The sequence below is a fragment of the Zalophus californianus genome, chromosome 7 (genome assembly GCF_009762305.2).
Source record: "Zalophus californianus isolate mZalCal1 chromosome 7, mZalCal1.pri.v2, whole genome shotgun sequence".
Lineage (NCBI taxonomy): Eukaryota > Metazoa > Chordata > Mammalia > Carnivora > Otariidae > Zalophus > Zalophus californianus.
In genome coordinates this window covers 113612640-113629174 of record NC_045601.1, presented here as the reverse complement: position 1 = coordinate 113629174, position 16535 = coordinate 113612640, and the positions used below count along the sequence as shown (strand labels likewise).

Sequence of the window (16535 nt, the reverse complement as noted above, 5' to 3'; positions counted from 1 at the left end):
CAACCCCTGGAAACTACCATTCTACTTTGTCTCTATGAATCTGACTACTCTATGTCCCTCATGTAAGTGGAATCATACAGTATCTGTCTTTTTGTGTCTGGCTTATTTCACTTAGCAGAATGTCTTCAGGGTTCATCCATGTTGTACCCTGTGACAGGATTCCCTACCTTTTGAAGGTTGAATAATATTTCATTGTATGCATAGACCACATTTTGTTTATCCATTGTTCACCGATGGGCATTTGGGTCCTTTCCACCTTTTAGCTATTGTGAATAGTGCTGCTATGAACATTGGTGTTTCACTCTCTGTCCGAATCTCTGCTTTAACTTCTTTTGGATATATATCCAGAAGTGGACTTGTTGGATCATAATGTAATTCTGTTCAGTTTTTCTCAGTAACCACCATACTGTCTTCCACAGTGGCTGCACCATTTTACATTTTCAGCCTCATGCACAAGGGTGTTAATTTCGCTGTATCTTTGCCAACACTTGCTATTTTGGGGGGACTGTTGTTGTTATAATAGCCATCCTAATGGGTATGAAGTGATATCTTATTGTGGTTTTTATTTGCGTTTCCCTAATGACTGGTGACGTTGAGCATCTTTTCATATGCTTTTTGCTCACATGTATATCTTCTTTGGAGAAATGTCTATTCGAGTCCTCTGTCCATTTTTTAATCAGGTTGTTTGGGTTGTTTTGTTCTTGAATTGTAGGAGTTCTTTATCTATCTTAATCCCTTATCAGATATATGATTTCATAGTATTGTCTCCCATTCCATGGGTTGCCTTTTCACTGCTATTGTATTCATTGCTATTATAAATGGAATTGTTTCTTAATTTCCTTTTTGAGTTATTGTTAGTATATAGAAATACCACTTGTTTTGTGTGCTGATTTCATATCTTACAACTTTGCTGAATTTTTAAATTAGTTCTAACAGGTGTGTGTGTGTGTGTGTGTGTGTGTGTGCGTGTGATCCAAGTTGTTTTTGTTTTTGCTTTTGTTTTTACCCAGAGACCTGAGCAGATATCACACTTTGATTTCATACATTCATCTATATTTTCTTTTGTTCCCTTTATTTTAGTGTCACATCCAAAAAAATCCCTGCCAAATCCAATGTCATGAAGTTCTTCCCTTATGTTTTCTTCTCTTGTTTTGTAGTTTTAGCTCTTATGCATAGGTCTCTGATCCATTTTGAGTTGATTTTTGTATATAGTGCAAAGTAAAGGTCCAACTTCATTCATTTACATGTGGGTATCCAGTTTTCCCAGCACACTTTGTTGAAAAGACTGCCCTTTCCCCTTTAAATGGTTTTGACACCCTTGTCAAAAATCATTTGATCATATAGGCAAGAGTTTATTACTGGGATCTGTAGTCTATTTCATTGGTCTATATGTCTGTTTTTTATGTCAATACCACACTGTTTTGATTACTGTAGCTTTGAAGTAAGTTTTAAAATCAGGAAATGCGAGACGTCCTACTTTGTTTCTCTTTCTCAAGATTGTTTGGCATCCTTTGAGATTCCATATGATTTTTTGGGATGGATTTTTTTATTTCTGCAAAAAAAATCATTGGGATTTTGATAGGGATTGCACTGACTCTGTAGATTGCTTTCGGTAGTATTAAGACTTCTAATCCATGAACGTGGGATGTCTTTTCATTTATTCGTGTCTTCTTTAATTTCTTTCAGCAATGTTTTGTAGTTTTAAATGTGCAAGTCTTGTGCCTCCTTGGTTAAGTTTACTCCTAAGTATTTTATTCTTTTTATTGCTATTGTAAATGGAATTGTTTCCTTAATTTCCTTTTTGAGTTATTCATTGTTAGTATATAGAAATACCACTTGTTTTGTGTGCTGATTTCATATCTTACAACTTTCCTGAATTTTTAAATTAGTTCTAACAGGTGTGTGTGTGTGTGTGTGTGTGTGTGTGTGTGTGCGTGTGATCCAAGTTGTTTTTGTTTTTGCTTTTGTTTTTACCGGGAGACCTGAGCAGAGACAAGTTTTCTTGCCACTTTCCAAAGCCAGAAAGCCAGTGAGTAGGCTTTTTCTAGGTCCCCATTCACTGAGAGTGCAGGCTTTAAGGATCCCAGCTCAACCCAAGAGTACTGGTTTCCAACTTCCTGCCTCATGAAGGCCAAGACCTTGGTCCCTGCCTTGCATGGTCATTACAGTGTAAATGCTTGGCCGCTGGGCCTGCTTCCTTTCTAATGCCCTCCCTTCGGAACTCCTGCTGCATCAGCTCACTCATCCCTCTGCTTTTCTGCTCTCTCTTGATTTCAAAAACAGACACATTCTATTTTCTAGATATTCAGAGCAGGAAAGATTCCAGCATCCCACTTCCAAACGAGCACCTCAAGCATATGCATTCATAAAGGGTATGAAGAAGTCAACATTTTATCCATATCGAAAAGCCCTATTCCAGGATACAACGAGAGTGGGAACCACCTCAGTCTCTTTTCCCGTGGCCAGGAGTCCTGCCTCCCCCTGGGGCTGGGAGCTGGCCAAGGCCACGCCATGTGGGTAGTTGTTGTCTACTGTTCTGAGTGGCAGGTACTGTCCTGGGTGCCTTACATACATTTGATCTCACTTAATCCTCCTTCCAGCCCTATGAGGTAGGTACTATTACTGCCACTGATCTGATTAAGAAAACTGCCAAAAACACAGTGAGGAAAGGAGCAGAACCAGGATTCAGGTTTTGGTTGGCCCGTCTTTTTTTTTTTTTTACCAAATACACCTTGTGTTCCTGCGTCCTTCCATAAGCCAACTACAGCTTCCTCATCTTGCCCAGTCCTCAGGGGTAGGGTCCACGTGGTTTCCATCCTCCTACTTGTCCTCAGCACCCAGTGGGTGCGACCTGGGTTACTATTTTTTTGCCCCTGAGGACCTGTCCACCGCTCAGGAGGGACTGGGGAACGCACACAGCACTTGGCCTGAGCCCCTGTTACCCAGAGGGAGGAGGCTTTTGCCAAGGACTCTGAGGGGAGATCAGTGCTGGGAGGGGACTCAACTCTGGTCAGGACCCAAGCACCCAGCCCTCCTGCAGACGCCGTGTGAGCTGGGCCAGGCCTGCAGACGGCCCCTCCCGCCGCCCCAGCCAGGGTGGTGCTTGTGTGGGAAGGACTTTAAATCCAGCTGCCAGACCCCTGGCCGGGAGAGGCTGAGAGGACTGGCCACCATGCACAGCCCCTGCACTCCGCTGTTCCTGCTGCTGCTGGCAGCCACCGGGGGCCCCGCCGGTGCCCTCACTGATGATGAGAAGCGCGCGATGGTGGAGCTTCACAACCTCTACCGGGCCCAGGTGGCTCCCCCTGCTGCGGACATGCTGCAGATGGTGAGTGCGGCCAGGGGCCACTCACCTGCCGGGACTGAAGGGGTGCTGGGCGGGCCCCCCCTTCGCTGCCACCCCCGAGCTGAAGCTACCTCAGAGACTCATCTCTCTGGTCAGTGACAGAGACATTATGTAATTCACAGGTCCCCAGAAGCAGCCCCATTCTACAGATCAGGAAACTGAGGCTCCGAGGGACTTGCTGGTCCCTCAGGGGCTTTCAAGCCACACAGCTGGTAGAGCCAGGCCTGGGAGCCCTGGCTTCCCGCTCCAGTGGCCCCTTCCCAGCACTTCCTAAAATGCAGGTGCCCCTCAGAGGGGGAACGTAGGAAGTTCCCAAACACCTTGGTGAAGACGGTCTTTCAGATGCCTTCCAAGGCAATGAGGAGAGGAAAGGAGGACGGCGGGATGGGTCCCAGCGCTGGGGGAGGAGGGATGTATGAGGAGGTGGGCGAGAACAGGAGCCAGAAGCAGAGAGGGCTCTGCATCACACAGTTCACATTGTCTTGGTCCCACAACAAGACCTGTGATTTGGGGTGGGCCCCTTAACCTAGTAAGGACCGTCAGTTTTGCATCTGTAAAATGGGGTCACCATCAGAGATACATATGGGCTACATCAGCATGAGCTGAATCTCCCAGATAGAACACTGGCAGGGGTGGGGGATGAAATCTCAAAAAATATATATACAGGAGGGCATATTTACATAAGGTTTAAAAACATGTAAAAACTACTACACAAGTATACTTGTGGGGAGACATGCAAATGTAGTAAACATACAGAGACATGCTTATAGATGATGGAAGCCAGATTTGGGGTGGCAATTTACCTCTGTCAAGAGGGAGAGTTACTTAATGGTAGGGTTAGGGGCAGGATGTTTATGCTCAAGATGAAAAGGGGACAATCAGGGCGCCTGGCTCAGTCAGTTAAGCGTCTGCCTTCCAGCTCAGGTCATGATCCTGGGGTCCTGAGATCGAGTCCTGCATTGGGCTCCCTGCTCAGCGGGGAGCCTGCTTCTCCCTCTCCCTCTGCCCCTCACGCCGCTCGTGTGCTCTCACTCTCTCTCAAATAAATAAATAAAATCTTAAAAAAGAGAGAGCAAGAGAGAGAAAATCAGAAATTCACCTCGTTCCTACCCCCCCGAAGGCTGAGCAGGCCCATCCTCTCTGGCCACCCTCAGGTGCCCTGGGAGGTTCAGGAGCAGCGTCCAGGAACCCCATAGCTAGTGCCCCAGAGCAAGGTCACATCTGGGGAACACAGCAGCGAGCCTGAGGGTCCAGGACTGGAGTTCCAGTAGCTCTGCTCAATCTGGCAAAGGGACTCTGGGTGCGTCCCTTTACCTTCAAAGGCTTCCATTTCCTGATCTATCACTTGGGACAGGCAATCCCTACCCTGAGGGTCAGACGGGAAGATGTGTGACAAAGATCAAGGAAGGCCTCTAGAAATGCACACAGCATCACCATTTAAGCCCTGTCGGCCTGGCAACCAGGAACTGCAGAGGATAGATCAGGAGCACTGGATGCTGATACCAGCTCTGTCAATAGCTCCCTGATTGAGGCCTGGAACGAATTATTGAGCCTCAGTTTCCCCATTTGTAGATCCCTGATGCCCTACAGTCTTGTTGGCTGAGGCTGGGGGCTACCCATCCAGGAGCTGCTTTGTGGACAGAGGTGGACCTTGGGCTGGGGCAACATTCTGGGAAGCAGTTTGGATACTCAGGGGATATGATGCCGTCTGGTGGGAGGTGATGGGAGGAGAGGACGGACTGGGTCACCAGGACAAATTTGGAACAAGGCTCAGGCTCAACCTCAGGAGTGGTAAATACAGAAACTCTGGAGCCAGGTGGCCTCGTTCAAATCTTGATTCTGCCATTTATTAGCTACGTGACCTTGGGTAAGTTACTTAACCTCTCTGTGCCTCAGCTTCCTCATCTGTAAACTGAAGATGATGACAACACAGTAACTCCCTTGTAGGATGGTTGTGAGGGTTAAATGAGTGAACATGTAGAAAGCACTTAGAAGAGTGTGTGGCATACAGTAAGTGCTCAATAAGTGTGTGATTAACAAAAGAGGGAATGGGTCCAGGGTGAGGCAGGTGGCAGTTATCACGAACTCTTTTCTCTCCCTTAGCTTCCACATCTAATCGTCACCACCTTTACCTCCCAGAAGGTTTGGTTTTCCTTGAACCCTACTCCCCCATCCTCGTCCCTTGGTACAACCCTGGTCCAGTCTTTCATTACTTCTCCCAAGGACTCCTAGAAGAGGCTCTACCTGCTTCCTCAGCCTCTGGCCTCCACTGCCAAAATGAATAATCCAACACGTGGGCCTGACCTTGCTCAACACCATTCAGTGGCTCTCACTGGCTCCTCAGGATAAAGCTCCATCTCCCGAGAAGGCTCTCTCTGTGTGTCTGGCCCCTGCTGATGCCTCCAGCTTCCTCTCCTGCTCAGTTTCTCCCTCAGTATCCTCAACAGTTTGTCCTTCCCCAGCCAAAATGCTGTTTCTCACCTCTATGCCTTTGCTCATGCCGTGCCTCCTGTTCTCTCCACCTGACCAATGCCTCAGTTTCAACACTTAGCTTAGTGCCCCTTCTCCACCCTCAGCTTGGGCTAAATGGCCCTCCTCAGTGCCTCTACACTGCCTATTGCAAATCTGTCATGTACCACATGGTGGCCCAATCAGCAGTTTACGACAATGTGAACTTGGGCTTCTTGGTCCTTGCTCTCAGCTCTGGGCTGGCACAGTGCCTCGGACTGTTGAACGAGTGAGTGTTGAGTGAATGGATGAGCGGACTTGTTTTCAGATGGTGACCATGTGGCCAATGTGGGTGGGTGCCGTGACTCTCAAAAATCCACAGGGGTCTCTGGAAGACTGAGAAGACTTGAGACCCACAGGAATGACTCTACTGCTGGGACTCCATGCATCCAGTCAGAATAGGAATCCCAGCCGGGCTCTGTAGGGAGCTGACAAATGTCTATTGAGCTGACGAATGTCTATTGAGCACTTGCTCTGTGCCAGACACTGGGGCCACATCACCATCTTACCCCGAAGGAGCTCACAGTTCAGTCTGGAGCCCTGCAGGTCCTCCCAGACCCCCTGCTCCTGGTCCCCCACACCCTGCCACCTTCCCACTCCCCATCTCCCCTTACCTGCCAGAGTCTGAGAGAACCTCAGGGAGCAGTGACAAAACACCCAGGGAGGGAGAGGGACTCACCCGTAGTCACAAAGTGGGGCTGTCCCAGGCCTGTGTTCCCATGCCCACCCCAGGCAGCTGCTCCTGAGAACTGTGTGTGGGTGAGGAGCCACACAATCCCCTCCTCTCAGGGTCCCCCAAGCTCTTGGCACTTTGTAGGCTGTCTGGCTCCCACAGTTGGCTGGGCCGCCGGAGGGTGGAGCAAGTGTTGCCGCCAGGCCTCCCATTGCTAGGAGAGGCCAAGGACAAAGTTTAATGGGATCCAGGCCTTTCTCGTCAATCCATTAATCCCTCTTCCCACCCACGCTGGGCCTGTCCTCCCAGCCAGGGACACAGAGAACCTCAGAGTTCCCTTCACTTCACATGCCCTCACCTGAGGTCCCCCCGGAGAACACTGCCTTTGGGATCTGACAGCCCCTTGAGACACAGAGGCTCTGAAAATAGGGCTCTCGATGAGGGTCCCCAGAGACAATCTCCTGGGGGAAAGGGGCTGTCAGTTGACGAGAGTTGAGAGTACTTGGGAGGGAAGCCTGGAGATGGTAAAGCTGTGGAGGCTGAGTGACCCCAAGGGGAGAGTGGGGCCTGAGAGGGGGGTGCTGCCCCCCACCAAGTCATATTTATGGTGTGTGAGGACGGGGGTGGAGGATGGCAGAATAAACAACGCAGCCCTTGACCAGCTCTCAGGAAATTCTGTGGTCTTCAGAGCAGTCAGGTGGCCCTGGGAGGGCAGTCAGGGCACAGCTGCCCTCCCTTTATTAGTATTAATTAATAATAACACAGGTCACAAAGATCATCTCATTTATTCTTCCCAAAGCCCCATGAGAGTTCAGAAAGTTTAGGCAATCTAAAATCACACCGCTGGTAAATGGTCCCAAGCTTAGCCAACTCCATGGCCTGGCGTGGAACCCTCCCACCTCGCCCCGGAAGCCCATCAGGAGCACAGACCTGTTCCTGAGCATGGCCAAGAGTCACCCCGAAGGAAGGGAGGGTCTCCGGGCTCCAGAGGCCCCCAGGACACCTTCAACCTTCTTCTCTGAGCCCCACCTTCCTCTCCGACCCGCCTCTCCCCGTTTCCACGAGCCCAAGGCGTTCCTCACCTCCCTTCCCGACCTGCCGCGCAGAGGTGGGACGAGGAGCTGGCCGCCTTCGCCAAGGCCTACGCGCAGCAGTGCGTGTGGGGCCACAACAAGGACCGCGGGCGGCGCGGCGAGAACCTGTTCGCCATCACGGAAGAGGGCTTGGACGTGCCGTTGGCCATGGAGGAGTGGCACCACGAGCGCGAGCACTACAACCTCAGCACCGCCACCTGCGACCAGGGCCAGATGTGCGGCCACTACACGCAGGTGCGAGGCCCCTGGGCGGTGGGGGTGGTGGTGCACGGAGCAATGGGCGGGGCTACACGGTGAGTGGGCGGGGCCTCGTGCGCAGTGGGCGGGGCAGGGGCCGCCTCTCCTTTTCCAGCCTCGGAGCCCAGGGAGCCCCCACTCTAAGCCCCCGAGACCCTTGGTAGAAGTCGTGTTTCCACCGGACCTCATGTGTTGTCCAGGCCTTTGACGAAGTCTGCTTCTCAAACTGCCTAAACCATTTTCAGGTGACTCTTGAAGAAACACAATCGTTTGAAAATCTGGGTGGCCCCTCTCGGCCTCCTCCTACTGAAGGGACCTAAGTTAGGTGTCGCAGAGCCAGTGTCGTGGACGGCAATTATTGTACTAGGCAGTCCTGACCAACCTCTAAGCGGTCCTGTCCTCCGGCCTCAGTTAGGCAGGGCTGTTTGCCCCGCGGTAACTGCCCCCGACTTCTGGCTTCTCTCACTGTCCCTCTTTTGTCAGTTCTCAGGGTGTCTGCTTCTAACCTGCCAGGGACCGATAAAGCAAATAGACAATTGTGTGTGTTTAAGTTTTATTCTGCTTTTTAAAAGCCATGTGTAAAATAAGAGCAAATCATCACTGAGTGAATGTTTCAGGGAGCCTTCGAGATCATTTCCTGCCCCTGGCAGTCACTTCCTGCTTATGTCAGGGTTCTCACTGCATTTTGAAAGTTTGAGTTTCCAGATAAGAGATGTTGGGTGAGGGTGCTGTAGGGGTGTGTGTGTATGGGTGTGTAGGGGAATTAACATTAGTGTTACTGAATTCTTGTTCTTCTCCACCCAACGCTTATTGTTCAAACAGTAACGTGACAATTTTTTTAAAAAGAGAAAGGAAGAACAAACTTCTTCCCAGCCATATCCACCAATTCCACTTTCCAGTGCCTCTTTTGAGTGGTATTTTTAGTGCTTATCTTTGGGGAAGGAAATCCTGACATCACCCATCCAGATGAAGAAGTTGTGAGGGCCCAGCAGCCCTCCCTGCCCCTCCCCTCCGTACCCTGCCACCTCTCACACTCCCCCCACCCCCAACACACACACACACACACACACACACACACACACACACACACACACACACACACACACACACACACACACACACACACACACACACACACACACACACACACCCCTCCTGCTAGGATTGCTGTCAGAGCCCAGCAGGAGTGGGTCTGCCCTACCACCCCCGCAGTGTTCTCCAGGGCTGAGTGCACATGCACTCTGGGGTCATTTCTTCCTGGGAGATGCTCAGCTGTGGTATCCTCAGCTAACTTAAGCAGAAAAAAAAACAGTCCGGGCGCGCCTGGGCGGCTCGGTCGTTAGACATCTGCCTTCGGCTCAGGTCATGGTCCCAGGGTCCTGGGATCGAGCCCCGCATTGGGCTCCCTGCTCAGTGGGAAGCCTGCTTCTCCCTCTCCAACTCCCCCTGCTTGTGTTCCCTCTCTCGCTGTGTCTCTCTCTTTAAAATAAATAAATAAAATCTAAAAAAAAAACAAAAAAAAACAGTCCTGGGGAATGTATGCATAATTAATAGCTGGAGCCAGATCTCACAACAAAAACTGGCCTCCATTTAAGTGACTCCTGAGCAGACAAGGCCTAGAAATAGCAAGGAGAGGCTGCTGGTCTCAGTGGTGCACAAAGGCTGTTTTGACTTTTAAAATGTTATACTTAAGACAGAATTCCTTCTAGCAGCTAGGAGACCCAGACTTAGAAACAGCAGAGCAGATCCCTGCCCACTTGTGATGTGGGGGGAAGTTCTACATTCAAAATGGTTCCTTTTGTTCTCTTCCTTGGATTTTGTTTGTTGTTGATTTCTAAGATATTCCCATTTGAGATTCATTCCTTTGGATATACCCCTTGTTTAAAATGCACAGGAAGTTGCAAAAACAAAACAAAACAAAACACAAAACAACACGCAGGAGGAATTCATGAGGGTATGTACAAAGGGAAGGTTTTCAGAGAAAGGCCTGGTGAAATAGTGTGTGTGGTTCAGGACAAATTCTTCCCAAACCCCTGTTCAGAGTTTTGTCCTGAAGCTGCGTGTCCTCAGAGACTTGGATCTGACAGGTTGTAGGAATCCTCCTCTCCCTACCCATAGAAGACTGGTGTAGAGAGACACTAGCTACTGGTGTCCCACCCCAGCTAAACTCTTGGGTTTGCCCTTCTTCAGGTGGTCTGGGCCAAGACAGAGAGGATTGGCTGTGGCTCCCACTTCTGTGAGAAGCTCCAGGGTGTTGAGGAGATCAATATCCAACTGCTGGTTTGCAACTATGAGCCCCCGTGAGTGCCCAGGGATCCCTGGGGGTAGAGGATGGGCAGAGCCAAGGGCAGGGTTGAGTTGGGCAGTCTAAGAATGTTGGGGGGGGGGGCCCTGGATGGCTCAGTTGGTTGGGAGACTGCCTCCGGCTCAGGTCATGATCCTGGAGTGTCAGAATCGAGTCCTGTATCTGCTCCCTGCTCAGCGGGGGGAGTCTGCTTCTGCCACTGACCCGCCCTCCCCATGCTCTCTCTCTCTCTCTCTCTTTCAAATAAATAAATAAAATATTAAAAAAAAAAAAAGAATGTGGGAGGGGGCCACTCCGGGGCCTATACCCCATACCCTTGGGGGAGCTGCGAGGGCCCCTATGGGAATCTGCTCTCATTGGCCCAGCAAGCTAGTTGGGAGCAAGTTAAGACCCAGGGGTACTTCCGGCCTAGGTATGCGTATGAGGGATAGGGACAGGGGTCTGTAGGGACCGCCCCGCCCCCAGCATCGTCCTCGCCTCCCGCAGGGGGAACGTGAAGGGAAAGAGACCCTACCAGGAAGGGACTCCGTGCTCCCTATGTCCCTCCGGCCACCGCTGCGAGAAGTCCCTCTGTGGTGAGTTGGGGGTGGGGTGGGCAGGAGAAGGAAGGGGCGACAGGGGATGCCGACAGAATGGTCCTTAGAGCCTCCGGGGACTCCCGAGCCGTGCACAGGCGGGGGGAGGGGTCTGGCGGGACGCGACCTCCCGGGCCCTTAGCGGGCCCACCCTATCCGGGTTCCCAAGCCCACTTCGCTTTCCTTGCGCACTGTGGCGCCCTGTCATTCAAAGTGATCGGATTTTAACCCTCCGAGCGGACGGTAGGGGACAGAGTCTGCCGGCTCCCGAGCGTAGGGGGGAGGCGGGCGTGGCCAGAGGAAAGGGCCCCCTGGTGGGGCGGGGCCTGGCGGTGGGCGTGGCCAGGTGGACTTGAAAGGGACGGGCCTGTGACGCGGTGGACGTGTTAGGCACAGGCATCGAGCTCGAGAGTCCCCTGAGCTAGTGGATGTGTGAGTGCGGAGAGGAAGATTGGGACGAGGAGGTGGATAGAGGGGACACTGTTATAATGTTATAATGAAATAACATTTGTTATCAATGAAGGCCGTTGTCGCTGGAGGGGATGTGTGTGTGTCATCATAGGGCATTTGGTCGCCTCGCCTTGATTGTGGTGGGGTGAGGGATGTGGGGTCCTGCTGTACACTAACGCCAGGCCTTGTTTCTTGTCAGAACCCATCATAGGCCCGGAAGAGGCTCAGGATTTGCCCTACCTGGTAACTGAGGCCCCATCTTCCCCGGCAACTGAAGCTTCAGGCTCTCGGAAAAGCAGTATCCCTTCCTCCCTGGCAACGGAAACTCCATCCTCCTTGGTAACAGAGGTCTCAGGCCCTCTGGCAACCAAGGCCCTACCTGCTGTAGAAACCGAGGCCCCATCTTCCTTACCAACGGAAGATTCCCCCTCCATTGCAACAGAGGCTCCACCTTCCTTAACAACTGAGGTCCCTCCCTTTTTGGCAACTCACAGCCTGTTCTCCCTGGATGAGGGGCCAGCTACCTTTTCCAAATCAACCCATGATCTCATCTCCAAATTGGCAGACAAAGAGCCCAGCAGGACAAGAGTGCCCTCCAAGAGCCCAGAGAGTTCTCTGCACCCCAAGATGTTCTTGACAGGGACACGGGAGCCACCACCCCACTCCCAGAAGGTGGGCAAGGCTGAGGCCGAGTTGTCTCCTTCCAGTGAGGTCTTGGCCTCAGTTTTTCCAGGCCAGGACCAGACAGGTGAGCTGCCGGCCACACTGGACCACATGGGGCACACCTCCTCCAAGTCCCTGTCCAACTCCCCCAATACCTCTGCCACCGCTAAGGCCGTGGGCGGGCGGACCCTGGCTCTGCAGTCATCTTTAGCAGGTGAGCCCTGTAGTGTTCGTCCCACCTTCCCTCCTTGTCTCCAGAATGTCAGCACCCTGCCCCCAGCATCGATGTTACGGGCATAGCGGGGCACGCACCCTCTGAGTGAGAGCTTCCTCCCTGGCTGCTGGCCCCCCACTTGCATGCCTGGCAGGGAGGGCGGGAGGCCAGGCAGAACTGCGTCCACGCTGAGACAAAGCCTCTCCCTCCCCACAGGTGCAGAGGGCCCTGAAAAACCTAGCGTCAAGTCAGGGCTAAACTCGGGCGCTGGTCACATCCGGGGCCCCCTTCTGCTGCTACTGCCTCCCCTGGTGCTGGCTGGAATCTTCTGAAGGGGCCGCCACTCAAAGGCAAGGCCTGGTGGGGAGACACTGGCCTCATGCCCACTCTGGATTGTCTTTCTCCGAGTAAGAGGCCACAGTTTCCTGGGCAGGTCCTGCTCTGTGGCCCCCGTTGACCCCAGCTTCTGACCAGACTCCAGGCCAGTGCCCTCGCGCCCTCAGGAGGCCTCTATAATGCCAACTCCTGGCACTGCCCCAGGCATGCCTCTGCCTGGGCGGAGGTCCACCCCTCAGCTAGCTGCAGGTTGTTCTGAGCAGTGTTCCTGTGGCCACTTGGGCTCATTCTCCAGTTGTCCTGTGGCTGTGGTTCTGCTCTTCCAGGGACAGAACATCTCAGTGCTTCCCAGAAACCCCTTGATCCCTCCTAGTCCCCTAGTTTCTTCCTTAAGCCATGTGAGTCTGACACTGTTCCCTGCCTTCCCAGGCTGAAGAGGTCAGCTGTCCTCCTGCCATCTCCCCCAACCTGCCCCCCACCCCCCAGACAAGATGCTTCTTGGCTGAAGGCCCTCCGGACAGGAAAGGCTGCAGGGCCCGCACCTCATCCACAGATGCCTTGGGGGCACGAGGCCTGCCACCTGGCCCAGACCCCTCCTGCCCCTCCCATCTCAATCCTGGGGTGGGGGGATTCAGGGGAGAGCCCTGCCTACCAGGCTTGGGACCGTCTGCCTCTGCAGGTAGGGGGTTCTCCCTGAGTGCCCCCTCCCCTTACTTGCTGATGTAGCTGGGGAGGGGGGTTGTGAGGAGATGAAGGACAAGCCCCACCTGAATGGGGTTCTACACAGCGGTGGGGGGGGGGGCAGGCAAGGACCAAGGAAGGGAAGCAGCCCCCGACTCCTGAATAAAGCCTGTGTAAGAGTACTGAGTCTCTGTGCTTATGAGGGGTAGCGGGCAAAGGAAGGCTCTTTGAGAGGCCCTGAAGAGGCTCCCCTTTCAGCCCCAGCACCTGCTCCCCCTCCTACACACCTCCTCTCCCCACACACTCCACCTAGTCCTTTGGGGCACCTTTCTTTTCCTTCCTATAAACTGCCCCCCCTCCCCAACTCAAATCTTCAGGCAGCCAGCAGGAAGGAGGAAGGGCCAAGGGCTGACTCCCCCATCTCCAGGGGTCACCCGTGGAGGCTTAGGTGGGTTTTACACCCAGAATCAGGGAGTGGCATACAGCCTCTTTATGGGGTGCTGCTGCCTGGGCCCATCTAGTACACCAGGCCAGAAGGCTTTGCCAGCCCTGGGTGCTCGGAGGAATCCTGAGAAAGGGTTCTGGAGTCCCAGACACACTCCCCCAGGGGAGCATAGCAGGACTGCGCAGAGTGCTGTGGGGCAGGAAAGTGTGTGTGTGTGTGTGTGTGTGTGTGTGTGTGTGTGTGTGTGTGTGCGTGTGTGTGTGTCTAGCAGCAGGTGACATAGCAGGACTGTGCAGAGCACTGTGGGGCAGGAAAGTGTGTGTGTGTGTGTGTGCGTGTGCGTGTGCGTGTGTCTAGCAGCAGGTGACATAGCAGGACTGTGCAGAGCACTGTGGGGCAGGAAAGTGTGTGTGTGTGTGTGTGTGTGTGTGTGTGTGTATGTGTGTCTAGCAGCGGGTGACAGGGTAGGCAGCTTGGGCCCAAGCTGGAGCTGGTGGGGACAGGCAGAGTGACGGTCTCCAGGCCAAAGCTGGAATGGGAGCAAACAGGAGGCATGCAAGTCAGGCTGTGTGTGTGTGTAGGACATAATGTATTAAGATATAACCTAATGATATAAATTAAGATATAACTCATTTAAAGTGTGCCACTCAATGGTTTTTAGTATATTGAGAATGGTGCAACCACCAGCACAGTCAATTTTAGAACATTCTCAACACCCCAAAAAGAAACTCCCTCCCCATAAGCAACCACTAATCTATTGTCTCTATGGATTTGTCTATTCTGACATTTTGTATAAATGGGATCATACAATAGGTGGCCTTTTCTGTATGGCTTCTTTCACTGAGCATAATCTTTTCTAGATTTATCCATGTTGTAGCATGTGACGGTATTTTATTCCTTTTTATTACCAAATAGTATTCCCTTGTATAGAATACATTTTATTTATCCGTTTGTCAACTGTTGGACATGTGGGTTGTTTGTGCTTGTTGGCTATTATGAATGATGCTGCTATGAACATTCACGTAAAAGTTTGTGTGGATACGTTTTCATCTCTCTTGGGTATATACCTAGGAGCGGTATCATAGGGCAATGCAGTCACTCTATGCTTAACTTTTTTAGGAACTGCCAGACTGCTTCACCATTGCACATGCACGCCAGCAATGTACGAAGGTTTCCATTTCTCCACGTCTTCACCAACACCTGTTATCTGTCTTTGCAAAATCATAGCCATCCTAGTGAGTGTGAAGTAGAATCTAATTGTGCTTTTGATTTTCATTTCCCTGATGGCTAATGATGCCAAGCACATCTTTCTATGGAGAGAGTTCTTTTGCCCATTTTTTAACTGGGGTACTTGTCTTATTATTGAGTTGTAGGGATTCTTTATGTAGTCTAGATACAAGTCCCTTACCAGATACATTAATTTTAAAACATTTTCTCTCATTCTGTGAGTTGTCTTTTCAATTTTTCTTTAGGATGTCCTCTGAACACAAGTCTTTTAATTTTGATGATATCCAATTTATTTCTTTTGTTGTTGTATCTAAGAAACCGTTGCCTAATCCGAAGTCAGAGATTTACGCCTATGCTTTTTTCTAAGAATTTTACAGTTCAATTCTTATACTTAAGCCTTTGATCCATCCTTAGTTGATTTTCATATGTGGTGTAAGGTGGGAGTCCAATTTCATTCTTACGCATGTGAATATCCAGTTGTCCAAGGACTTTCTGTTGAAGGTGATTCTTCCTCCATTCACTTGTCTTGTTGCCTTTGTCCAAAATCAATGGGCCTTAAATGTGAATGTTTATTTCTGGACTCTCAATTCTGTCCCATTGATCTGTATGTCTATCTTATGCCTGTATCACATCATCTTGATTACCGTAACTTTGTAGTTAAGTTTTGAAATTGTGAAGCGTGAGTCCTCCAATTTTGTTCTCTTTTTCAAGATTGTTTAGGCTATTTTGGATCCCTTGACTTTCCATTTGAATTTCAGTGTCAGCTTGTCAAATTTCTGCAAAGAAGTTGGCTGAGATTTTGATAGGGTTTGTGTAATCTGCCATCGAAGTCTTCCAATCCATGAGCATGGGTTGTCTTTCCATTTATTTAGGTCTTTACTTTTCTTCAACGTTTTCTAGTTTTCAAAGTATAAACTGTGCGATTTTTTTGTTAAGTTCGCTCATATTTTATTTTTGATGCTATTATAAATGAAACTGTTTTATTAATTTCATTCTCACCTTGTTCAACTGTGAATGTAAAGAAATATGATTGTGTATCAATTTTATATTCTGTACCCTTGCTGAATTCATGCATTAGTTATAAACAGTATTTTTAGTGGACTCTTTAGGATTTTTTTTAAAGATTATTTGAGAGAGAGAGAGAATGAGCAGGGAGGAGGGGCAGAAAGAGAGGGAGAAGCAGACTCCCTGCTGAGCAGGGAACCCCATGTGGGGCTCAATCCCAGGACCCGGAGATCATGACCTGAGCCAAAGGCAAACACTTTACCGACTGAGCCACCAGGTGCCCCAAGATTTTCTATCTACAACATCATGTCATCTGCAGAGATAGTTTTACCTCTTCCTTTCTAACCCTGATAACTTTTGTTTCCTTTTCTTGCCTGACTGCCCTGGCTGGACCCTCCAGTACAATGCTGAGTAACGGCAAGAGCAGACATCCTTGTCTTGCTCTTGATCTTAGGGGAAAAACATTAGGTGTTTCATCATTCAGTCTGCTAGTTATGGGTCTTTCAGAGATGCCATTTATCAGGGTGATAAATGATTTTTAGATTTTTCAAAGTTTTTGTCATGAAGGGGTATTGAATTTTGTCAAATACTTTTTCTGTGTCTACTGAGATGGTCATATGCTTCTGTTTCTTATTCTAAGTATAAAGAGTATTACGTTTTTCAGATGATGACCCAACTTGTGATCCTGAGCCCAGGGGTCCTTCCCTTCTTGGGCCTGTTTTCTCAAGCTAGCCCTAGGTCCTATGAGGTAGTCAAGTGAGGTAGCCTCTGAACTG

At 50.5% G+C, this 16535-nt stretch overlaps 1 protein-coding gene across 4 annotated transcripts; it reads left to right on the top strand.

Moving 5' to 3' along the window:
- Positions 1 to 3154: 3154 nt before the first annotated feature.
- Positions 3155 to 13596, top strand: PI16 (peptidase inhibitor 16). 4 transcript variants are annotated; one of them, XM_027602695.2, is made up of 7 exons: positions 3155 to 3328; positions 7634 to 7855; positions 10049 to 10158; positions 10650 to 10738; positions 11388 to 11936; positions 12282 to 12415; positions 12831 to 13596. In XM_027602695.2, exons 1-6 carry the CDS (start codon positions 3173 to 3175, stop codon positions 12395 to 12397), a joined length of 1242 nt encoding a protein of 413 aa, XP_027458496.1. In that variant the 5' UTR covers positions 3155 to 3172; the 3' UTR covers positions 12398 to 12415; positions 12831 to 13596. The 4 variants fall into 4 exon arrangements, with proteins under 4 accessions (XP_027458496.1, XP_027458493.1, XP_027458497.1 ...); XM_027602692.2 differs by having other exon boundaries at positions 11388 to 12065; XM_027602696.2 differs by lacking the exon at positions 12282 to 12415.
- Positions 13597 to 16535: the final 2939 nt, after the last annotated feature.